This window comes from Lolium perenne, chromosome 3 (assembly GCF_019359855.2).
Source record: "Lolium perenne isolate Kyuss_39 chromosome 3, Kyuss_2.0, whole genome shotgun sequence".
Classification (NCBI taxonomy): domain Eukaryota; kingdom Viridiplantae; phylum Streptophyta; class Magnoliopsida; order Poales; family Poaceae; genus Lolium; species Lolium perenne.
Genome location: NC_067246.2, coordinates 127,522,516 through 127,546,388, shown reverse-complemented (window position 1 = coordinate 127,546,388; position 23,873 = coordinate 127,522,516). Strand labels below are relative to the sequence as shown.

The 23,873-nt window shown below is 43.7% G+C and overlaps 3 protein-coding genes across 4 annotated transcripts; all 3 read left to right on the top strand.

Moving 5' to 3' along the window:
• The first annotated feature begins 969 nt into the window (after positions 1-969).
• LOC127342359 (probable splicing factor 3A subunit 1) lies at positions 970-3,701 on the top strand. Its single transcript, XM_051368298.2, has 2 exons — positions 970-3,198; positions 3,291-3,701. The coding sequence occupies exons 1-2, from the start codon at positions 1,090-1,092 to the stop codon at positions 3,558-3,560; spliced, it is 2,379 nt and encodes a 792-aa protein (XP_051224258.1). The 5' UTR covers positions 970-1,089; the 3' UTR covers positions 3,561-3,701.
• A 3,161-nt stretch (positions 3,702-6,862) lies between these two features.
• LOC139838483 (uncharacterized) lies at positions 6,863-9,249 on the top strand. The gene is made up of 5 exons (XM_071828125.1): positions 6,863-7,183; positions 7,336-7,476; positions 7,761-7,892; positions 8,082-8,235; positions 8,737-9,249. The coding sequence occupies exons 1-3, from the start codon at positions 6,985-6,987 to the stop codon at positions 7,802-7,804; spliced, it is 384 nt and encodes a 127-aa protein (XP_071684226.1). The 5' UTR covers positions 6,863-6,984; the 3' UTR covers positions 7,805-7,892; positions 8,082-8,235; positions 8,737-9,249.
• Positions 9,250-12,928: 3,679 nt separating this feature from the next.
• On the top strand, positions 12,929-15,452 carry LOC139838482 (uncharacterized). 2 transcript variants are annotated; one of them, XM_071828124.1, is made up of 8 exons: positions 12,929-13,047; positions 13,121-13,185; positions 13,324-13,361; positions 13,437-13,548; positions 13,863-13,963; positions 14,056-14,132; positions 14,860-14,923; positions 15,060-15,452. In XM_071828124.1, the coding sequence occupies exons 4-8, from the start codon at positions 13,507-13,509 to the stop codon at positions 15,118-15,120; spliced, it is 345 nt and encodes a 114-aa protein (XP_071684225.1). In that variant the 5' UTR covers positions 12,929-13,047; positions 13,121-13,185; positions 13,324-13,361; positions 13,437-13,506; the 3' UTR covers positions 15,121-15,452. The 2 variants fall into 2 exon arrangements, with proteins under 2 accessions (XP_071684225.1, XP_071684224.1); XM_071828123.1 differs by lacking the exons at positions 13,324-13,361; positions 13,437-13,548 and having other exon boundaries at positions 12,930-13,047.
• Positions 15,453-23,873: the final 8,421 nt, after the last annotated feature.

Genomic DNA, 23,873 nt, shown 5'->3' with positions numbered 1-23,873 from the left:
GCTCATACTCTCGTCGTGAACAACCGAATCAATCCCACCTCGCGCATTGCTCTTCAAATGAAGGCGGGGCACTCTAGCGCCGGGTTCAAGCTCCCATTTAAACGCACTTGGGAACGTTAAACCTCTAGTAGTGGTTTTATCACTGTTTATCTATGATGATAATCACTTATCGTTGTTTCGATCACGCATTCTATCTTCCTTACATTCGTTCTGCCTTGTTACTCTTTGTTCTACTTTCTTTCTCCTTTGTGCAAGCCAGATTGCAGTGGAATGTTTGGTTCCGAAGAACATTCAATATTTCGATGGCTAGGCTTTATTTCTTTTAATAATGGGTTTCTTATTAAGTATTATTTTATGCGAGTGATTTATTAAGTTGATTCTACATACAAATTTAACCATAGATACAACAACTTGTCCAAAAACTGAGTTATAATCATCACATAGAAAAACACGTTTATGCTAAATGCTTAATCCAACCGAACTCTCGGAAGTTGTACTTCTTCCGCCCTGAAAAGAATTCGGCCATTTGGGACGAACTGAGTATTAAGCATGTATTCCCTCTGGACGTGTTTGATCGACGCGGCTGTAGTTCAGAACATACATCTAACTAGTTCACGTCCGCGCCAATTAAAACAGACCCGAGGTAGTAGTACCTCTACTCTGATGAATAAGGCTCACATGCATTTCAAGATGAACTTTGACCTAATAAATTAGACAATAATATATCGATTATACATATTTAATATTGTTAGCATTTTATTGAAAATAATATTAGTTTCATATCAATTTTTAATACACATGGATCATTTTTTGTGAAACAAGAAACACGAAGAACGAGAATTAAAATGAGAGGGGTTTTTATTTTTGGTCGGCCGACCAACTCAAGTCTCATAACCCCTCATTTCGGCCGACCGACTTAACCTTATCCCGATCAAACCGACCCTGCTGAACCCTCAAAGGCTCCAACCGGATCCCACCAGTATAGTCCCCTCGCGTAGCGGGCTTGCGGCTTGCCCCATCGTTCTCGTTTCCGATCTAAAATCCCGTCCGGTCGCCGAAACCCTAGAGCCCGCCGCCGCCGCCGCCCACATGGGAGCCCCCACGGTGGCCCCCATGCCCCTCCCTCCCGCGCCGGACGGCGACGGCGACGTCGACCGCCAGGAGCAGCTTCAGATCGTTCTCTCGTCCGCCGCCGTCGTCGCGCCCGCGCCCTCCTCCAAGCCCGAGCCCGCGCCGACGGTGGCCACGCACACGCGCACCATCGGCATCATCCACCCTCCGCCCGACATCCGCGTCATCATCGAGAAGACGGCCACCTTCGTCGCCAAGAACGGCCCCGACTTCGAGCGCCGCATCGTCCAGCTCAACCAGGGCAACGCCAAGTTCAACTTCCTGCAGCCCTCCGACCCCTACCACGCCTACTACCAGCACCGCATCGCCGAGATCGCCGCCCAGCCCCCCGCCACCGACGCGGCGGGCGCGGCCGTGCCCGAGGACGGCCAGCAGCAGCTCCCGTCCGACCCTGCCGATGGCTCGGATGACAAGCCCGACCACTCCGCGCCCTTCCGCGTGGCGCCGCCCACCAAGGTGCTCGTGCCACCCAAGGCGGAGCTCTACACCGTGCACCTGCCCGAGGGTATCACCGGGGAGGAGCTGGACATCATCAAGCTCACCGCCCAGTTTGTGGCTCGGAACGGTAAGAACTTCATGACTGCTCTCGCGCAGCGCGAGGCCACCAACCCGCAGTTCAACTTCATCCGCCCCACCCACAGCTTGTTCACCTTCTTCACCATGCTCTCGGATGCTTACTCGAGGGTGATGAGGCCAGATGAGGGCGTGCCTGCGCTCATCAGGGAGCTGCGGGAGGGGTCCAAGGACCTCACCACCGTGCTCGAGCGCTGCCTCAACCGGCTGGAGTGGGATCGCTCGCAGGAGCAGGCTAGGCAGCAGGCAGATGATGAGGTTGAGCTGGAGAGGATGCAGATGTCGATGATTGATTGGCACGATTTTGTCGTCGTCGAGACGATTGAGTTTGCAGACGATGAGTACGAGGGGCTTCCTGTCCCGCTTACCCTAGAGGAATTGAAGCGCCGGAAGAGGATGGAGACCTTGAGAGAGGACGATGAACCCGCGGAATTAGCTGAACCAGCTAAGGATGATGCGATGGAGATGGATGATGATGAGATGCAACTTGTTGAGGAGGGAATGAAGGCTGCAAGGCTCCAGGAGAATGAAGGAGGAGCACAAGTTATGGTGACTGGTGATGATGAGCCACCTATGAGGATTGTCAAGAACTACAAGAGGCCTGAGGAGAGGATGCCTGCGGAGAGGGATCCCACCAAGGTTGTTGTATCACCGATAACCGGGGAGCTCATTCCAATCAGCGAGATGGAAGAACACATGCGCATCTCGCTCATCGACCCCAAGTACAAGGAACAGAAAGAAAGAATGATGGCCAAGATTAAGGAGACCACACTTGCTCCTGACGATGAGATCTCTCGTAACATCATTGGTCTTGCGCGCACAAGGCCTGATATATTTGGAACGACCGAGGAAGAGGTTTCAAATGCTGTCAAGGCAGAAATCGAGAAGAAGAAGGATGAGCAGCCAAAGCAGGTTATTTGGGATGGTCATTCTGGTAGCATTGGTTGGACTGCCACTCAGGCAATGTCTATGGGTGGTGAGGAACAACAATTTGATGCTTCCAATGTGCGAGGTCCAGCTCCACTTCCTCAGCCTGGCATGTCGTTGCCCCGGCCTCCTCAACCACTTCCTCTGATTAATGTTCCCCGATTTACACCAAATCCGATGCCTTATCATATCCACCCCCCGCCTCATCATATGCAAGGAGTTCCACATATGATGCCCAACATGCACCAACCTCCACCACCAGGTCAACAGCAGATGATTAGAATGACTGGTCCCATGGGTCATATGCCAAACAGTATCCCTCCACCTCCAGGCCATACTACCCAGTTCATGCCTGGTCCACCACGGTTCCCTATGCCCCCGCCGCCACACATGCAGACCATGCCAACAATGGTCAACCCCATCGGAATCCCCCAGCCTCCACCACCTTTGCCTCCTCAACCACCTGCCGAGGAGCAGCCACCTCTACCTGATGAACCAGAACCTAAGAGGCCAAGAACAGATGATGCTTCTCTGATTCCAGCAGAGCAGTTCCTTGCTCAGCATCCGGTAATGTCTCTTCTCATCTATTTCTGCACTAATTACCTACTTCTCTTTCTTATTATCTAGCATGGTAATGCTAACATATCTGTTTCCTGCAGGGCCCTGCTCGCATCTCGGTTTCTGTACCCAGCCTTGATGAAGGAAACTTGCAAGGCCAAGTTTTGGAGATCCCTGTCCAATCTCTCTCAGACACCGTCGGCAGTCTCAAGGAGCAGATTGCTGGAGAGCTGCAGCTTCCTGCTAATAAGCAGAAGCTGAGTGTGAGGACTAGTTTCCTCAAAGACAATCTTTCTCTTGCTTATTACAATGTTGGCCCTGGGGTGGTGATCAATCTAGCTCTGAGGGAGCGTGGTGGGAGGAAAAAATGAGCTTTTCTTTCCCCAATTTACTCATAGGGCAACACTTACAACCAAGCTTCAGTGGCCATCATGGAGATCCTTTTTGTTGGTTCCTGCCTTGTGGATTCTTGTATTGTGCTTTTTATAAATTCAGCACTGTAATTTGCACTATTTATTTTCCAGACCTGCCTATGTTTTATGGATATGATTACATATTGTTGGAGGTGTGTGTGCATGATGTTACTTGATGGAGCTATACTTGATATTACACCAGGGTTCAGGTGCCCACCATAGCTTCTCCTGTTCAGTCTTCTAAGATCTTTTTATAGCATCAAAGTGCACAATGCTTCTTCCCATGTTATGAGATGTTCTCTTAAATGAATACTTGTGTGTTATTGTAGATGCTGCTGCACTGCATTGTAAAGTTACTGTCTTCGAAATGCTTATAAAGAAAGGTCTGTGTAAAGCTTATGATTGTAGGTCTAATTAAATTAGAATTGTGGGTGATGTCTCTGATGTTCTAAATTTTGTTGACAGAATAGCATGGCTTTCACCAGAGGTCTCACTGCTGCTGGTATCTTATAACACATACCTTTTGTTAAGGACTTAATTCTGTATGCACTGATGGCTATAGTTTTATCTTCATTTTGCCTGGTTCATTAAGCTTTGCATAAGCTCATGCAGAACCAATTTGCTGTATGCTAGTATGTTAACCACCTTTGTTGGCTACTGTGCATGTTTGCAAGTCACTGGTATTCCTTCATCTTGCGTTGGTCTTGCAGCTTAGCCCCTGTTTGTGCACCTAAGCATTGATGTTCTAGTCAGGGGTATTAACCATTTTCCTGTCGCCAAGCTTCTATTTTTCTGTGTGGTCATACTAGTAATATTTGCATAAATGTTTAACTTACATGTTTACCACACTTTGATTAGCTTAGTTATTCCATGACAATATATGTAAACCTGAACAGCTACCTTCAATCAACAATATTTTCTTTCTTGGTGTAGGATTAGACAGGTTCTTCCTACATTACTGTTTTATTTATATGTTCTTGACATTGGCAGGGATTCCAACTCAAGATTGAACTCCCATGCAAAACATAATGTGTATCAAATTCCTGTTATTACACATTGTACTCACTCCGGTCCTGAATATAAGACATTTTGGCAGTTTAATTTGAACTGCCAAAACATATTATATATAGGAACTGAGGTAGTACTTCGCGTCAGTAGTCTAGATACTCTTACCCATTATTAGTAGTCCAAGCGAGAAGCAGTTTCACATGATCAGAGTAGTATCTGCGTTTCATAAAACCTCGAACCAGTTTCCGGTTTTAAGTTGCTTGATTTTATGGTTTGGTGTTGTTGTTCCTTCATTTTCTTATGGGTGTATTAACCCTTTTGAAAGACAACTATCCTGTTCTTGATTAGCCAGCGTCATACCAAGTGAAAGCTGGACATTACCTAAACAAACTCGAGTCAACAACATTCTTTTATTCATGATGCAGCTTAGGCATTTATTTTGTATGCTGCAAGTTGGCTGTTGCAACTTGCAAATTTTTGTTTGGTTGATGAGTTCAGTATATCTGCTGATGAGCTAACATTTGAGCCGTCTGGTTCTAGACATCTGTCGGGTCTAACGGACTCTACCAAGTTGCAAGGAGGCAAAGGAGCTGCAGCAGGCAGAAGATATCATGGGTGCATCCTTTGTTGTCTTTATTTTACTTCCATATACTGGCTAGATAACCCTGAGTTGCTAGTTTGCTACAGACCAACAAACAAATTAGATTGTCTCAGCGTTTCAAACCTTTGTTGTTATAATAACTTGTGCTCAGCGACACCTGAGGCCTGGGCATCAGCTCTTGCCTTAGCCCTGTCTAACTGAATCTTCAGATTCAGAGTATGGGCGTTCTTAATAAAATTTTAAGCCTCTAACAAATCCCACTAATCCCCATACAGGCTAAGTGGACAAGCCCACCTAGCCCACGGAGCCAACATGTCCGTCTCGATCGAAACGATCCCCATTCTCAGAGCAGACCCTCTTAGAGCTGCAGTGCTGCTGTACTTGCCCAACCGGAGACCTCTGCCGTCGTCGTCTCCTGGTCTCCGTGCCACCGCAAGAACTCGCCCCCTTGTCCCTCTTCTTGCTGACGGGAGAAGGAGTACTGTGTCACCCTGGAAGGGATAGGCATCAGTGCTGGTTCGTTTCCGCTGCGGTGGGGACCAAGAAGTTGTCGGCCACGCCTGTCTACGTCCAAGAAGTTGCTGCAGGCTGGACTCGAGTCTGGATCGGATCGGTAAGCTCTCCGATCTCCACTCTACCTAACATCATGCCATCAGCGGTGAGCTAGTATTACTTCCACTGTGCATTGAACATGGTAGCTCTAGTTTCCCCTCTTCTAGGATGGTCATGCGATCCTGTGGTACCAGTTTGTTTATTATGTGTGTGTTTGGTGTGTGCTCTCCTGGTCCTGGCCATCAGTCGGCACATGGTAGCTCTAGTCTCATGTCGTTGTCCTGGATCAAGTGGGGAAGTTCCTTGTATAGCTCTCTTAGGGTACTGGCACCTGTAGTTTTCGTTATGTTGCTGTCTGTGTATTCTGTATCCTATCTCAGAGCTTACTGAAAGAAATTGGTATCAAAAGTTTATGATTGTGTTAAATCTTGCTCCTTGATGTGTTCATGTTTACTTGTGCTTCGTGATATTCTGTGCTGACATGTGTAAAAATTTCTGAAATTTTTTAGGGCTACTGAATTTTATCATTAAATGGCTTGCCAGCTTATGGATACGATTATTCTATATGTTCTTATTATGGTCCTGCTCCACCACCTTGAACTTTGATTGCTTACGTTCACGGACCATCTAATCAGTGTAGTTATGAAGCTTATTATAGCAAGTGATTGTACTTCTGCAGATATCTAAAGGTATAAACGATGCCCCCCATAGGGGGCTTCACAGCGATTTGCAGCTCGTGGCCATCGGATCTTCCCGTCAGTGCGATCTGGTCCGTTCGTTGTTGCCTCTCCTCCCACTAGATAAAACCATGTAATGGCCGTGTGCTACCCGCCTCTGGCTGCTATTGGGGCCTACCATCGTCCGGGCCCACCTGTCAGTGACTGCGGGTAAGAATGGTTTCGGTAGGCGTGGTTGGGCAGGAGAAAAATATCCCCTCCCTGGCCGAGACAAAACTGCCCCAGCCAAACCCTAGCCGCCTCGCCCCCCGCTCCGCGCCCGCCCGCCGCGCTTCGCTCTCCGCGCCCGCCCTCGACGCCCGCCGCCGCTTTCAGCCGCCGCCTCGCGGCTCTGCCGGCTGGCCTGCCCTCCTCGCCCGGCGACGACGCGAGACGAGGGGGCCGCCGAGCACGACGACGAGGCTCGCGAGGAGCGCGCCACCAGGCCGTCGACGTGCGCTCTCGCGCCCCCAGCACCCTGCTCGAGCTCCGCCCTCAGACGGCCATGGCGGATAGCGACGGCGATGGTGCGGCCCACGAAGGCGCGCGGGGCGCCGGCAGCGCCTCGAGCTTCACCTTGATCTTGCGCCGTCATCTTCACCGGGAGCAGCGCCGCCTCCGCTTCGCGCAGCCATCCTTCAAGCCCCTCCCTTTCACCCTCTTCCTCAAGGACGCCAAGGCCGTCCTCGACCAGCACAAGCCAGGTAAGGGCACTCGTAGCCTCCTGCATAATTTTTCTGCTGTTGATTTGTCCCCTCCCCTCTCCTATCCACTCCCCATAATTTCTCAGGTTTTCTTGTGTGGATGTTTTGTATCTATGCATATAAGGTATTTGAGGAAAATCCAAACACTGCAGGTACAGATTGGTTCGTTTTTATGCCATATTGTATACTGGGAGAGATTATCACTGTCATCGTCGCCCCAGCTTCTACAAAGGAGCTCCTCAAGGCTCTCTTGGTCTTGGATACCATGGCTGGACATGCTTTTGCATATGCAGGTTACATACTCTCCTGATAAGTTTTTTTAGCTCCATTCTTTCTCACATGTCATGAATTCAGATTGGTTATTTGGCTGTTTTGTTGTGCATGCTATTTGTTCAAAAGTTCCTACTTGTTTGATCCAACTGGACATTTTCCATTTGTATTTAAGAGCTTCATTCTTCTCTGAAATTTGTTGCAAGTATCATTTACATCATGTCCCATACAGTTTTGTTGTACTGCTTAATGCGTTGGAAAGTTTGGCTCGTGAAATATATGTAGTAGTCATCTTTTCTGTGCACAGATGAATCTCTCTCCTTTGAAGATGGCTATGAAGAAAAGAACTAATCAGTTGTAGGATGGTTACATTACCACATGGGAGAGTATATGTTTGTTGTTGTGATGTGCGCAAGTCCAGCGTTAATGTATGATTATGGTGAGTTCCATCTTTTTAATGCTTGTCATCTCTGAAATTACATACAATGTGTTCCCTAATACAGTAATACTGTACAAATTTTGAAAGCGGCTGACATATAGTGTGCAATTGCTCCTAGAATCTTTCATCTGATTGAATCCTTTTTTTGTTGAAAATGTTGGATCTGAGAAGGAGATTTTTTTATTACAGATTATGTCGGTGGTTTGCTGACTAGAGGACCGAGACAAACACGAGCTAGCAATGGCGGAGGTTCAAGATGAGCGCGTCGTCACATCCTCCAGGAGTAGCATCATCCGCTGCTCCACTAGGAGGAGCTCTGCCACAATCTCCATACTTCTCTAAGGTACATTGATGTGAGTGCATTCACCCAGTATTGAGGTTCCTCTCTTGCTGCTAATTCACCCAGTGTGACAAATGCGAGCTCCGCCAGCTTTGGTTGATTGTTTTTTCATTGCATACATTACTATTATACCTGCTCATTTTCTTGCTTATGATCATGTATATTACATTCGTTTCTAGGAAATTCAGTAGCGAAGAAGGCTTGCTTTTCTATCTAAAAGAGCAACCAAAATGGCCATTTACCTTTTCTATAGGGGATTACGCAGCAGCTATTTTCACTATACTGATTTCACTTCTCATATAGGTTCCTTTTTATGGTTCTTTTTCAGAGCATATTAGTCTAGAATAATGATGCTTAGAAAGTTCAGGTTTCGGTGTTTTCTAAATGCTGTTCTATTTCTGCTAGACAGAATACCATGTAACATGATGCAATATAATATATATCGTCATATCCACCAAAATTGTATGTTTTCCTAAATGTTTTTTCTGTCATAACAAACTGCAGGCCTAATAGCTGGAACCTGGTTGGTTATATATTGTTTCTACACATCACATTTGTTCTATGTCATATGGGGGTTTGAGTGCTCTTTACCTCATCACACAGTACTAATAATTATTACAATAGTGGATTTTATTTTATTTTTGCTTGTCTCTGTGTGCCAGATTTAACAACCCTGGATATATGTGTGATGTGCAGTCTACAAAAGGACAGTGAGATATACGGAAATGTAGCTTAGATTCAAGAGACAAATCTTTTTTAGATTTTTAGACTGAACATTATCACTATTAAACTAGAGTAGTTTTCAGATGCTACAAATATATGGCATGTCCTGATGTCATATGCTACAAAGAACTTAATTTATTGACGATCAAATGTTAACTTTTTATATGAGCTTATTAGATCATAATGGTAGTTAGGAAATAAGCAATGGCATTTCACACTGGCAAGAGACAATGGTTTTTCTCCATCGTTGTGTATCAGCACATCTAGAATTATTCCATGTTCAGGTTCCATAAAAATTCACATACTTGTGCAGGTGGTCAGTCATGGGCAGAAGGATGGCTTGTGATTACCCGTGTACACTTGGGCAGAAGTATGAGGAGTGAGTGTGCAATTATGCCTAGAATCTTTCATCTGATTGAATCCTTTTTTGTTGGAAATGTTCGGTCTAAGAAGGAGATTTTTTTGTTACAGATTATGTCGGTGGTTTGCTCGCTAATAGATTGGAAGACCGAGGCTGATGTGAGCTGGCAGGCGGAGGTTCAAGAGGAGCGCGATGTTGCAACCTCCAGGCATAGCGTTAGCCGCTACTGTCACCATCGCCATTCTTCTCTCGGCAAATTTATGTGGCAAATTTAATAGCTCTAGGTAGATGATCAGGAACAACGTTCAGTGACTTGATCCAAGTAATGAACATTTCAAAGCATGCTATCTTCCATTTAAATTTATTTGAAAGTTGTGCTTATGCAAGCCTTACTGTATAATTATCTATACCTATTAACTTGAGTATCTTTCTCTTTACATGGATTGTCCTTATATTTTTATGTACAAAGAAACATGGTAAAAAATATCGATCTGTGCTTTCATGTAAGGGCTGCCATTGCTCAGTTAAGAAACAACCAGACTGGCGTAAAGTTGATTTATATTAACAATATGGATCATTTTAGTTTGTAACCCTGATATTGTGATTGTTCACCATTTAATACTTCAGTACTTCTATGGTACTGGTTTGCCTACATCCCTTGGCGGGAACAAAATGAGGGAAAGCTTGAAGGCAATCTACAAAAATTTGTATGCACAAATGTATGGTCAGGGTTTTTTCAAATTCATATGTTGGATAGTTTTTCCAGTATGATTTCCATGTGCTTTTTATCCGTTTATGTTATGAAAGGAATTTTTTATGATGGCACGCTGGTTTCGAGTTGTGCTTCATTTCTAATGTTTTTTCGAAGATGTTATTTCCATATATATTAGGTCTCTAAAATTATCTGATATCATTTATATCTATGTCATGGTGGGATACAATACAGAATAAGGCGGAGGGCGGAATTGGTGACATGGATAGAGGAGGATGATCTTGGCATGGAGGAGAAGGCGGGGAAGTTGCAGATGAGGAAGTTGTATGGGGACACAAGGATGGTATCGACAAAGCCGCACGCCACTGCCAAACCATAGGGTGACGCCTATGACTGTGGTGAGCTCCCTCTCCAACATCCCTCACTGCATCTCTCACGTGCTCACTCACCGTGTCCTCTCCTCTTGTGAAGTGTTGGTTCCGTGCTGACATGTTGACCGCATCTCGATGGTGCCTATTCCTTGCAGTGTCTTTCCATGGTCAGCTGGTGGCTGAGCGCGATGTGTTGCTGTTGGTGAGAGTCTGGAGCAAGAGGAGGAGTTAGAGAATATAAATGTCCCCTATTTCCGTTATAGGTATTTTTGATTCATTACCATACAAAGGAGTCTTCTGGTAATGATTATTTTTTAAATTGTGGGGTAAAAACATATTTGATGGACTTCTAGGTTAATTAATTCATTTTTAGACTATGTTTCTATGATTTCTCTTTGTATGGCTATTGCTGCACATATAATTGTTGCACTGCTCATTGTAATATGAAATTAGCAATAATTGCTTCTCTTCTGATATTTTTTGTCATATACTGGAGTTCATGTTTTTATTTATTAACTTGCTTGATCCTTGTTTACATAGGATATCAAACAGTGATATAAATTTGATCGATTTTCCCGTTTCCGGGCTGATAAGTGACGTGAATTCTCCTTGTTTCCCGTTTCTTACTCACAGGTCATCGCCTTCCTAGAGATTGCTGTGTCGAGTGGGCGCGGCTGATTGAAGGTTCTCGTCTTGGTCTGCTATCTAAGTCTGCTCGTGGTAAGAGGTGTCTGTTTCATCCATCCGTCATCATCAGTTACTTCTTTAGTTTGGTTCCTACCTGAGTAGTATGTCCACTTACAGGGTGTAGTTTGGTGATGATTGTGGAGTAGGATGTCGCCGGGCTGGTATTCCTTGGTGTTCGTGGTTCTATCAGTGGGTTGCTACGTTGGAGGATAAAGTACTGTGTGTGTTCTGGTCAGTGCTAGGTATCCGGGAGGAGCATGAATTTGCCATGTCATATAGGATAGAAGTTGGTTGCTTCAGATTATCTGTAGTTCTATTTCGTGACCGGCCCTCAATAGGTGTTGCAATAATTCTTCTCCCGTTTTTGGACTCAGCTGCTTCCTAAAAAAAATCCATGTTCCTTAGATTATTTGCTCTTTTATTTGACAAATGACACTTATTTGTACCTAGACCAAGTGTTCCATAATGCCATGATGTTATATATATGAACTTTGGATCCAATAGTTTCATTCAAATTTCACCAGTATCTTCTAATTTCAGTGGCTTATGAGCAAATGAGCCGTTTTTTGGTCATGATCAGTAAAGTTTTGAATGATTGTGATATTGTGGTGTTTGCAGCACTGTTGCTGCCATCGTCGACCTTGAGAAGGGCACTCCAACCTCCAGTGGATCATCTTCATTTCCACAATGGGTATTTTCCTTCCATTTTGCCTCGTTTGCTATGTTTGAACATTATTGGGTATTGAGCTGTAATTTCAATGATCACGGTCTCATTTTTTCTCGTTATTTCTTTAAAAAATCAACATGGATCTTTTGTTGTACTTGCATCGAGGATGTGTAAATGTGCCAACAGGAACTCCCAATTTTGTAAATTGATGATCGTGCTTCTAGCTTAGGTATATATATAATATAATATCCTTTCCACCTCTTTAGTTACAGAATGTCCGAAGGCGCTGGATTTTTTTTATTGTTCTGTTTTTGCTATCCATGTATTACAATAGCTAGCCGCTTCTATTTTTGATGAGGGTAGAATCAAGTATACTAATATCAAACAAAATAATAGAATACATATGCCCAAGTTTTATCTATTTATTTGTAGAGCAATTGAGTGTTATGGTTCTCAACAATTTTTACATGTGTAAATTATGTTTCTTACTTACATGTAGTGCAAGTGGAAATATAGCAACAGTTTTCCCTTGGACCAGTTTCTGTGCAGGCATGTTTAGTATACCTACACAACACTATCTTAAACCAAGTTATGTTTGAAATACCCCAGGACACAGCCAATTGTCGAAGAAAGCTCTACCTGATGTGCAGTTGACTAAGAGGAAGAAGACCTAACCCCACTGCCTTCCTACGGTAGTGATACTAGGTAATTAGTTCAGCTACACCCTTTCCCTTAGATTTGTCCAAGGTTAAGTTATAACAAGCCTGATTGCAAGTCTGCTTCCTCTACAGGAGTAATATCTTTTGGTATTATGAATTGCCATTTGGTGTTCCTTCTATGCATGCTCTGGGTTATGAAGGCTAGAGCCGCCACCGCACGTGGTGACGAGGGGAATCATGTGTGGCAAGTGACAGCCTACAGAATCACAGGAACATCCAATACAATTTTTTTTTTTGATGTCAGTTATGATTGCAGAATCCAAAGCTGATCAAGTGCTCATGATACAGAAGCAAATGTATCGTTTTGACATGACATATTGCATACTATTTTCTAATGAGTAGAGTATAGTCAAGTCTGATCACTAGCATTTTTCTGCAGAGGTTGAGATGAGCATGAAGCTATTGCTGCTCAAACCATGGGAAAGGAGCAAAGAGCAACGCCAATAACATGTATGTTTGCCCACACTGGATTGTACTTGCCTCAAGTGGATTCTTTTGTTCCAATCTCAAACATTGGTTTATAAACATTGGTACAATCTCAAAGATGTATGTTGTGAATAATTTATCATGTCTAGGTACAATCTCAAACATTGGTTTATAAAGGGATTAAAACCCCAAATCTTATCTCAAATAATTTATCATGTCTAGGTACAATCTCAAACAATGTTAATTCAGTTGGAAGAAGAAAATGGCCAGGGACAAACACTATAAAGGTATCCCTATTTATTTTGCCACTCTTATCTATTTTCAGCTACAATTGTTTTGTTTTCAAAGGGGACATTTATTCTTCAGTGCAAAGCGTATATTATTTGGTATTACATATAAATGGTTTTGGTGATTGTGGCTTGCAGAAAATTTCTAGAAGCTTAAAAGTATTGTGACATAAGAGGTACTTAAAAGCTTAAAATTTCTAGACGCTTAAAAGTAGCTAAGAGAAGATGAGCAAACTTGCTGAATTCTGTAGGTATGGACACTAGGGCGTACTTAAATCCAGTTAGCATCCTTGCCAACTAGACAGAGGACAAACGGGAGATATGGACGTTTATTCTGATATCAAAGCAAGATGTCAATTTGAGGTTACATCACCATGTACAACTTCTTGGCGTCCACTTCTGATTACATCATCCTAGAATATGAATGAAACCCAAAATGAGATCACTTAGAGTTAGCACATCTGAAGAACACATTACAATAACTGAAGCAAGAATTCCAACTTGGCTAATGATGTACGGCTAGACTATGTTTGTTCAAAGCATGGCATTCTTTCAGATACTCTATTTGAACTAAGGAATAATATGTTCTCTAATTTTTTTATTTGTATCTTACATATTTTTACCATGTTTATAGGCAGTAGTATATGTGTGTAACATCTCTATTGTTTTGTGAGCAGGTTTTTAGACCACTAAATATGTCAGCATCAAATGGGAAGTGGATCAATGGGCTCCAGTTCTCATCACTGTTCTGGTGCTGGTACAAACAGGTACCATACTGGTAGTTGATTTATGATACGCTGCATCTTTGAATGGATCTGATGTTAATGAGTTACTTCTTTTGTTTATTTTGTTTGAATCTTTTGTTTGAAGGCACAACCCTTGCCCTATGTTGAGTGCTTTGGTCAGTTCACATGTGGCAGAGAGCAATGCCAGGAGGATTAGCTCAGGTACTGTATCTCTTAGCATTATTTGTTATTTTCTTTGATAATATGTTTCAAAGCTCTTGACCTTCAGAACCTTTACCTTTGCTTGTGTGCAGCTCATTCAGAGTTGCTATCCATTTAAAAAAAAAAAAGAGTTGCTATCCATTCAAATAAAAACTTTTGGTTGATGAAGTATTAGTAAAATAAGGCTTATGTTAGCTACATGTTACACTACATGGATTTCAAAAAAGAAATTGACAACTTTTTTTGGCTCAAGAATTATTTTAGGTCACCTTTGAAAAAATAAATAGAGCGCAAGAAATGGTAATGTCCAGTTCAACCATTCAAAATCTCCACCTGATTTGAGCTTTTTTCAGTAATAGTTCTTCTGCTGATATGAGTCTATGTTGTTTGCCAAATCATAATTCTCATTTTTCTGCTTCTATGTGCATGCCATGTGTCTTAACCATCTTGTGATCTCTTTTGTATCATATTATAAGCAACAAGTGCACTTGTATTCATACTGGTTTGATTGAACTGATGTAAAGTTGGAAACTTCTGTTTGTTATCATCTACTTCCGTGCATGTTGTTAGAATATCAAAAATTCCAGTCGTTGGTGCCATTTGAATTATATTTTTGTGATTAGAGAAATTAAGCAATGCGTTTTTTATACATTGGGTCTCAGATTTCAATTTGCTTCAGAATTCAAATATGTCATTTACTCAATCATGTTTGTCGCTCTTCTAACAGGTTCCGAAACAATCACTTGGCGCATGATATATGGAATGAATGATAGTTTTGGGTGTCTTTACTTGTAAGTACCAGGCATCAGTAGGCGTAAATCCAACCAAAGAATCATCAGAATTGATTATCTAATTCCCCAACAGTTATTGGAGACAATGAAGAGGTTAGTAGTTGGTCTGCTTAAAATTGTCTTTGCAGTTCTGCAGTAAAATGAACCGAGCACCGACGACCGGCCAACTGCATCGATTAGTCAGCGGCAACCAGTAGAGCCCCGAGAGCAAGCGAGAGATAAAGGGGAGAAGGGGATCCAGAGTGACGCCAGAGACATCAGGAGTTTTTTTCTACATATATTGGCCTTTTACTTGTGCGTGTGTGGCATTTTTGTTCTCTTTTTACTCATGTGCATATATTAAGAAGAATCTTCTGCCCCTTGGTACTCCTGAACTCAATATTACTTAGTCCGACATTAGATTAAAAAATAGTGTATCAATCCCTAGGTTTTTTTTGAGGGAGATGTATCAATCCCTAGGTTACATACAGGTCCGGAGGAGAAGTTTCCTTCAAGTTGTTCATTCCAAATTTATTATTATTTTTCCTAAGCTGCATACTTTTAAATTTATGTACAACAGAAGGAGCGCACTTATATACGTGCATCTTCTACATGCAAGAATTTCGTTTGAAATTTTTGGAGGCTTGCCGGCAATCTTTGAAGACTGGTGTAGAAATTAACCGTATAGAAAATGGGAAATTATGGGGTGCCAAACCCTAGGCTTTTGGCGCGGGGGTGGGGCTGCTTTAGGCTTTCGGTGCCAAACCCTAGACTTATCTTTTACATCTATTTTCATTTTTTTCTTTTGCTTCTATACTTTTCCCTTTCCCAAGTTTTCATTAAAAGCGATATTTGTTTCTCAGCTCCCATTCACAATTATTTGTAAAGCCTAAAAAAATATTATCGTTCCGTACGTCTGTACATGGGTCTCATGGGATCGTCGCCAAGGCGATAGGGCGCGGGAGCGGCGCCGCTGATGGGGCGCGAGAAATGGCCGAGCGCGGGGGTGGCGCCGCCGGTGGAGCGCCGGCCGCCTAGCCACAACCACCATCGCGGGAAATAAATTTCCTATTGATCAGGGCAGTGTAATCCCTGTTGGACTATAGGCTGAAAAGTACCAAACTGAGGACCATAGGCTCAAAAGTACCAAACTGAGAAACACGGGAGTGGGGTGAGAGGCTAAAGTTTTCGGAATACCTTAAGGATGCATCATATAGGAATGCATCCCCGCGATGGGGACAAAATCAGCTACTCCCAAAAGAGAAGATGGACAGCAGGTATATAATGTGTATTATATTCCTGAAAATAGTAGAATCTAAGTGTGCTTAGGAATTGTACTAATGAAGATTTACATAGTGTTTCACCCATGATAGTTTTTCTAAAGATGCTTAATATAGTGTTTTGTAATTGTTTACCGGGGCCCTGAGCCACTCATGTGCTACTACTATTCCGTTTGTGAATTTGTTTGCTTTATCCTAATTTAATTTACCCCACTTTGTTTTGAATAAAACCTGAAAGACACATTAATATTTTCCTACTTATTTGTTTTTTTTTTTACAAATCGTAAATCGATACGAACTTCACGGGGTCGTGCGCCAAGGCGCACATCTAAATCTAGTACATATAGAAGTCACTTATATCCATTGCCTTCCATTTTCTCAGTTTCTATTCTTACTGCATTTGCTCATATTGTTTACGGGTCCGATTTAGTACTTCGTATTGTGTCTCGAGCATGTCATTTTCAGACTGTTGGAGAAGCCATCCATTGGAACAGTAAGTTTTATTGCCATTAGGCAGAAAGTGTGGGCTGAACTAGCAGGTGTTTAAGCAAATTCGCCTGTAATTGCAGGTCGTAGCTGTTGGTCCGGGTAGTCTCGAAACGATGAAGGCATGAGGCAGCCATTGTTGGTGTCAACGGGTAGCATAGTGCTGTACTCCAAGTATGCAGGCGGCGAGTGGTAAGGTTGCTATGCGGCAATCACCAATCTGCGGTGATGCTACTTCAGATTACTATAGGATTATATGAGCAAAACGCTTGTCTGGGGTTGAAGACGTTCACTGAATTTGTTTACAAAGTCAGTTTCGGGAGGAATACCTGTTTTCTCCACCTTTTACATTCACAAATATCGGTTGCTGATTAACTGATTGTTGTTTTCCCAGCTTTTACATTCAGACATGTATGGGGAGGGAGGGCATCACGAGGATCAGAGAGCTTTGCTCCTTTTCCGTCGACTCGTTGATTCAATCCCACTATCACGAGCTGACGAGTGATTCAGACCTACCATATCCGTTGTCAATTTGCCTCGTAGGCCTACCTCTGGGTCTCTTGGAGATGCACTGCTACAACAGTGCCTCCACATTATGCTGCCACGTTTTTGCTAATGCAGACAAAATTTCAGTCGTTGACATTCCGTCCCAGCCAAGAAACGAAAGATAGTCGCCATTCCCTCTATAAGCCAAGAAAGGAAAGAGCACATTCTTTGTTCCTTGGGCTTGTGGGCACGACGGTCAAAGGAGGGAGACAAGAAGCAGGGCACATCAGCAGTCCAACCAAAGCAGAGCTAGAGGGAGAGTTCCTGGTAGTGCGTGTTATAATTTCAGCGTTTTCCTTGTAATTCCTGCTGCCTTCTATGCCTATATATATACCTATCAAATCCAAATCCTAGTGTATGGCAACATGATGAGCAATACGCAAAATGTGAGTACATAATTCGAATACAAAGAAGTAAAATGAGGAGCGAGCAGTTCATCGTTTGTATAGGGAAGCCTTGCTTTTATAAGAAAACTTAGGTGGTATGCTATGACATGTAGTCCTTGGTCCTTTGGTAGATCAAACCATTTGGTGCGCTTGGTCCTTGGGTAGGACAAGGCTACAAGAGCTTTACTGATTCTGTAAGCAAATGATAGATTTCGTTGGCCTTTTCTTTAAAAAAAGGAACATAACTGATATCCGATCCTTACACCAAGATGATGCACCTACCCAACACACAATTTAGTTTTAGCAGCACGTAGGGATCCTCCACCGAGGGGACCCGAAGCTGAGTACGTCGTGTGGCTAATCTCGCTCCCGGAATCTCCATCATCGCTCTCTCCCGAAACCCAAGTCTACAATACGTAGGCATTGGTGAGGTGATCCCTCGTCAATTGGCGCCATCTGTGGGAATCACGACGACTGGATTTCGTGATCCGGGCGGGATATATCTCAACAACTTCGCCTCGCACATGCATCACATCAATTCTACACCGTACCAACCAGAGATCGCCATGGACCAAATTCTGCGAGAAAACAACGACTCAGCTCACCGGCACGATTACGACCACCGCCTCGGCTCCTTCCGACTACACACCATGCGACTCGCTACCACGCCGATTCTACAAAGATTAAATTAACTCCGCTATAACGTGACAGAAGACTCCTCTCTCCCTTCACTCGAGAGAAATATCAGGTGCTATTTATCTGGTTATTTTATTTTTAAAATATTTACTATGTATTACGGGAAAATATACCTGCACTTGTCTTGGATTTTGTCTACTTTTTTGCGCACAGTCTTCATCATGGATTAGCCACGCCGATCCGCTTCGTCGCGCTCGGGGGCTCGCCCATCGAGAACTCGTTGACCTACTCGATGCATCGACACCGTCCACAGGGTCAACTACTTTCAGCCAGGCGTCGTACAACTACGTCCACCAAAACTATTGTTAATCGCATAACGTCACGTGGAGTAACTCAGCTAAGTCTAAATTTATACGTTTGTTTTTCTTTGATTAAAATGAACATCAGATATACATGTTTTTATGGGCTAACCATCTTCGCACAAGATATATTTATTTTGCACCGGTGAATTTTCGGGCCACTTAGCAATATACTTCGTCCCCATCACGACGTACATCGGCTTCGGAGGAACCGACATGTCCATCAACCATGAACACAGCCATATCGACACCATCCACCGCTGCAACATCTGTTTTTATCAGAATTTTTTCGCTTCAGTACAACTACAGATAGGACTAAGCTCCGACTATTCTGATGCGTTGACACCGTTCGCCATCGCGCATTCGCCATGCTCGGGGGTTTGTCGTTGCGAACTCTTCATCACTGACCAAACACCCTCGGGGGCTCGCCCGCCGCAGACTCACCGATTCATTACGTCTGACTTATCGACTGCGTCTATTGCGCGACCCGCTTCCTCGACAACTTCGCCACACCCGATTAAAAAGCTAAGTGTTCATCTTTCAAGGGTCAATTATTATTTATTTTCGCCATACCTGACACTTGGGCTGCACCATTGCATCATTACAGGAAATTTAGCCGATATCCGGAGCTTCACAATTAATTCGTTACCACAAATATACTCGATTACTTGGTGAATTTCTTTTCTTCGGCTTAGTGGAATTATATTCTCCGAAATATATCTTTTCCGGCTCAGTGGAATTATCTTCTCTGGCGTGGTGGATTTATTTTCTTCGACTTAGTGGATTTATCTTCTTCGGTTTAGTGGATTTATTTTCTTCGGCTCTGGATATATTTTTCCCGATTCAGTGGATTCATTTTCTTTGGCTCAGTGAATTTATCTTCTTCGGATTACTGGATTTATTTTCTTCGGGTCAATGGATTCATCTTCTATGATATCGGCGGATTCATCTTCAATATATGCTTCATATTTAATGGCTGGATTCATATTATACTATTGCCAATGGCTTCATCCTAAATGGCTTCACCTTATATGACGCTGCGACACTACGACTCCGCTAACTTCTTCCGACGTCACTCGGGGGCTCAACAACAACTTCACCCCGAGTAACAACTGTGACACGGCATCTAAGCAACAATAATGCATCACCCCAGCAGCGCTCGGGGGCTTGGCTATTTCTTCATCAACAATATAGCGGCATCCACTTTCGTTATTTGGTGGTTTATACTTCGGCTCGACTTCTTCTCTGCACTAGAAGACTTTTTTGCGCGGCGACTCTGTCTTAACCAATAAGCTAAGTGTTCCTTTATTTTACACAAAATTAATTATCGTTTACTTTCGCCACACCCGATACTCGGGGGTTGCGCCATACTTTTTCACTCTACATCTCAGGTTGACAAAAGAAGAATTACGCCGACGAAATTGTTTTCAAAAGAGAATTCAACGAAATCTTCTTCAGGGAGGAACCCAACAAAATTGTCTTCAGGAGGAACCTGACGAAATCTTGAGAGAACCCGACGAAATTGTCTTCAGGGAGAACCCAACGAAATTATCTTCAAGAGAGGACAGGACCCGACGAAATTTTTCCTGAACAAGGAACCTGAAGAATTTTCCTCAAGGAGGACCTGAAGAATTGTCCTCAGGGAGGACCCGAAGAATTGTCCTCAAGGAAGACTCGAAGAAATTTTCTTCAAGGAGGAACTCGACGAAATTTCATCAAGGAGGAACCCAAGAAAAAAAAGAGGATGGAAAAATCTTCGGGTTCATTAACTCGTCATTTATTCCGAACAAGAGCATCGGTGAAATACCTGACAACAATATAGAAGAACCTAATATATTTGGCTATCCCATCACGCCACGAAAAATATAGAAGAGCCCGAAAAATGGGTCATTACATCAGCCGAACAAGGCACTAGACAATATATTCTCGGAGCGCGTCGGCCGCGGTAAAAACTCTGAATGTCGTGACTCGTAAAAATGTCACGAAGGTAAGACCCCTGGATCCGTCCTGTGTGGCGTGGCATCGCACCCGAATGCGCTCTGCCACTTTTTTCCACATCAACAGATGTGAAGAAAAATCCCGGCGGACGCGCTGTGGACCCGATAATTTTGCTGGAATTCAGTTTCGGTAAGTCCTAAAGCGGCACGTTCTGAATTACGCCAGTATCCCGAATTCGTGTCCGGGGACGCGAGTTTGAAGTAGGTTTATCCGGATTTGCCACTAGAGCAATTAACTGGTACCTGATCCGTCAGATGAACCAGCCGCATTTACCAATATCCCTGTACAATATATTTGACGAAGAAAATATAGTGTCTCTTTGGTCTCAAAGAATTTGAAAAAGCAAAAAAAGCATGGAAATTTCATTCGATTCCGTAAATATATAAATATTAGTAGACTCAACTCGATTCTGCGACTCGAGTGGAGCCTACTCCCATCGGGAGCGCTGGATTTCATTAAGTCCTCCAACAGGAGTCGATAAAAAGAGGGGCTGCGCCCAGAAATATAGTCAAGTTCTTCATCGAGTAGTACAACTTGAGTCTATGCCCAAGTGCAAGCACTTACACATAGACTCGGGGGCTACTCCCATTGACATAGGCATCCCCAATGGGCCTGCCGAAGATGGTACCCGGGGTTTACTGAAGACCCACGGCCCGAAGGATAAGAAGAATCGGAAGCCCAAATTACTATTAAGGAAAGCTAGAGTTGTATTAGGAAGCAATACTTGTAATCTTGCGGGATGAGTTAGAAACCCTCCCGGACTCTGTAACTTGTGTATTACGAATCCCTCGGCTCCGCCTCCTATATAAGGGGGAGTCGAGGGACAAAGAAAGCATCGATTCATTGTCTCACAAACCCTACTTTTCATATCGTCGAGCACTTTTCGGCTGAAACCTTCGAGATCTACTTGCCCTCTACTTCCGACTAAAACCCTAGTCTACAACCCGTAGGCATTGACAAGTTAATCCCTTGTCAATTGGTGCCGTCTGTGGGAATTAGAGGCGTCAAGGATCTGATCTCGATGGCACGTTCAAGATCGTCGTCATTGTCAACAGCAAGCAACGCGATGGATCGAGGTAAACATATCGAAACTGGTCTAGTCGATTTTGTTCCTCACCCGCCCTCCCGTTTGGATGCATATGCGTATCTGGAGGAGCCCATGGAGATGACGTTCGGAAAGTTCCACTTCCGCGTCGAGAAAGAAGGAGCGTATCGTCTCGAAATTCCGATCTCGTCGGGATTATCGGCGATCGATTCCGATTTTTCGAGCCCAACATCGTCAACCGAGTCAGGCGACGAGGAGACTTCATCGCCACGCTTCATCAGCACCAGGGCAAGTGAAAAACTCGCCAAGATCTTCAGCGATATTTCCTTCGAGTCATCTGCGGACTCAGATATAAGCGATGACTCGAACAACTTCAACTTCATCGACAGATCCACTACCGTTGGCAAGGTCTTCACCAATCTCTATGATGGTGCCACCAAACCCAGCAAGGTTTAGAATTCAAAATATCATCAGATTTATGCCATTGGAGAAACAAGTCGCGATCAGGAGGAGACATCAGAGGCTTGATGACGCACAAGTATAGGGGGTGTATCGTAGTATTTTCGATAAGTAAGAATGTCGATCCCAACGAGGAGCAGAAGGTGTTGACAAGCAGTTTCGATGAAGGATTCACTGTAAATGCTCACAGACAAGTATTCAGGGGGTTTTGATGTAGCAGATGAATAAAGTACGAGTAAGTAAAATGCGAGAGTAACAATTGCAGCGAGTGGCCCAATCCTTTTTAGCACAAAGGACAAGCCGATTTGTTTACTTATAATGACCAAACGTTCTTAAGGACACACGGGAATTTAGTCTAGTGTTTTCGCTACATATGGCTAATTAATCTTCATTGTTTTGATAAGTGTTGTGTGGGTGAACCTATGCTAATGCACCGCCCTTCCTAGGACTAATACATACTTGTGATTATACCCCTTGCAAGCATCCGCAACTACAAGAAAGTAATTAAGATAAATCTAACCACAGCCTTAAACTCTGAGATCCTGCTATCCCTCCTGCATCGATATATCAACGGGGGTTTCGGTTTCTGTCACTCCGGCAACCCCGCAATTGGCAAACGAGTACAAGATGTATTCCCCTAGGCCCATAAATGTGAAGTATCATGTAGTCGACGTTCACATGACACCACTAGAAGAATAACACCACAACTTAAATATCATAACATTGAATATTACTCAACCATAATTCACTACTAATATTTAGACTTCACCCATGTCCTCAAGAACTAAACGAACTACTCACGAGACATCATATGGAACAAGATCAGAGGTGATATGATGATGAATAACAATCTGAACATAAACCTTGGTTCAATGGTTTCAATCAATAGCATCAATAACAAGTAGAAATCAATACCGGGAGAGTTTCCCCTATCAAACAATCAAGATCCAACCCAAATCATTACAGCGGTGACGATGTGCAGCGGTGGAGACGGCAGTGATGATGATGGAGATGATGACGATGGTGATGGAGATGATGTCCAGCTCGATGACGGTGACGATGGCGTCGATTTCCCCCTCCGGGAGGGAATTTCCCCGGCAGATTTCAGCCTGCCGGAGAGCTCTTTTCTCTCTGGTGTTTTCCGCCCCGCAGAGGCGGCTGTGACTCTTCGCGACTATCCTCTGGAGCTTAGGTTTTCGGGGCGAAGATGTACGCGAAGGAGAGGAGGCCAGAGGGGGCTGTGGGCCCCCTCCTCACAGGGCGGCGCGGCCAGGGCAGGGCCCTCGCTGGCCTATGAGGTGGGCCCATGGCGGCCCTCCTCGGCTCCCCCTTCTGGCTCCCTTCGTCTTCTGGAAAAATAGGATTTTCCGTATAATTTCTGTCAATTGTTGATCTTCCGAAATATTGCCTTCTGACGACGCTTTTTCCAGCAGAATCCTGACTCCGGTGCGCGATCCTCCAATAATCATGAAACATGCAAAATAGATGAAATAACATAAGTATCATCTCCAAATATGAAATATATCAATGAATAACAGCAAATTATGATATAAAATAGTGATGCAAAATGGACGTATCAACTCCCCCCAAGCTTAGACTTCGCTTGTCCCCAAGCGAAACTGAACTCGGTAAACAGGACCACATGTTTATGGAGTGAAGAGTCGATAAATAAAATACAGACAAGAAGCATTATATCAATTCACACAAGACATTCTAGTGAACAACTTCCTCATATAATTCAACTTGAAACAATTAGAGGGTAATCACAAATAAAGG

What these genes read in the sequence shown, in the direction of transcription:
- LOC127342359 (XM_051368298.2), top strand. Translation starts at nt 1,090, where the DNA reads ATGGGAGCCCCCACGGTGGCCCCCATGCCCCTCCCTCCCGCGCCGGAC. An exon ending in AGTTCCTTGCTCAGCATCCG is followed by an intron (nt 3,199 to 3,290) that starts GTAATGTCTCTT and finishes TGTTTCCTGCAG; the next exon opens with GGCCCTGCTCGCATCTCGGT.
- LOC139838483 (XM_071828125.1), top strand. Translation starts at nt 6,985, where the DNA reads ATGGCGGATAGCGACGGCGATGGTGCGGCCCACGAAGGCGCGCGGGGC. An exon ending in CCTCGACCAGCACAAGCCAG is followed by an intron (nt 7,184 to 7,335) that starts GTAAGGGCACTC and finishes CAAACACTGCAG; the next exon opens with GTACAGATTGGTTCGTTTTT. An exon ending in ACATGCTTTTGCATATGCAG is followed by an intron (nt 7,477 to 7,760) that starts GTTACATACTCT and finishes TTCTGTGCACAG; the next exon opens with ATGAATCTCTCTCCTTTGAA.
- LOC139838482 (XM_071828123.1), top strand. Translation starts at nt 13,017, where the DNA reads ATGTATGTTGTGAATAATTTATCATGTCTAG. An exon ending in CAGGGACAAACACTATAAAG is followed by an intron (nt 13,186 to 13,862) that starts GTATCCCTATTT and finishes TTTTGTGAGCAG; the next exon opens with GTTTTTAGACCACTAAATAT. An exon ending in AGTTTTGGGTGTCTTTACTT is followed by an intron (nt 14,924 to 15,059) that starts GTAAGTACCAGG and finishes GCAGTTCTGCAG; the next exon opens with TAAAATGAACCGAGCACCGA.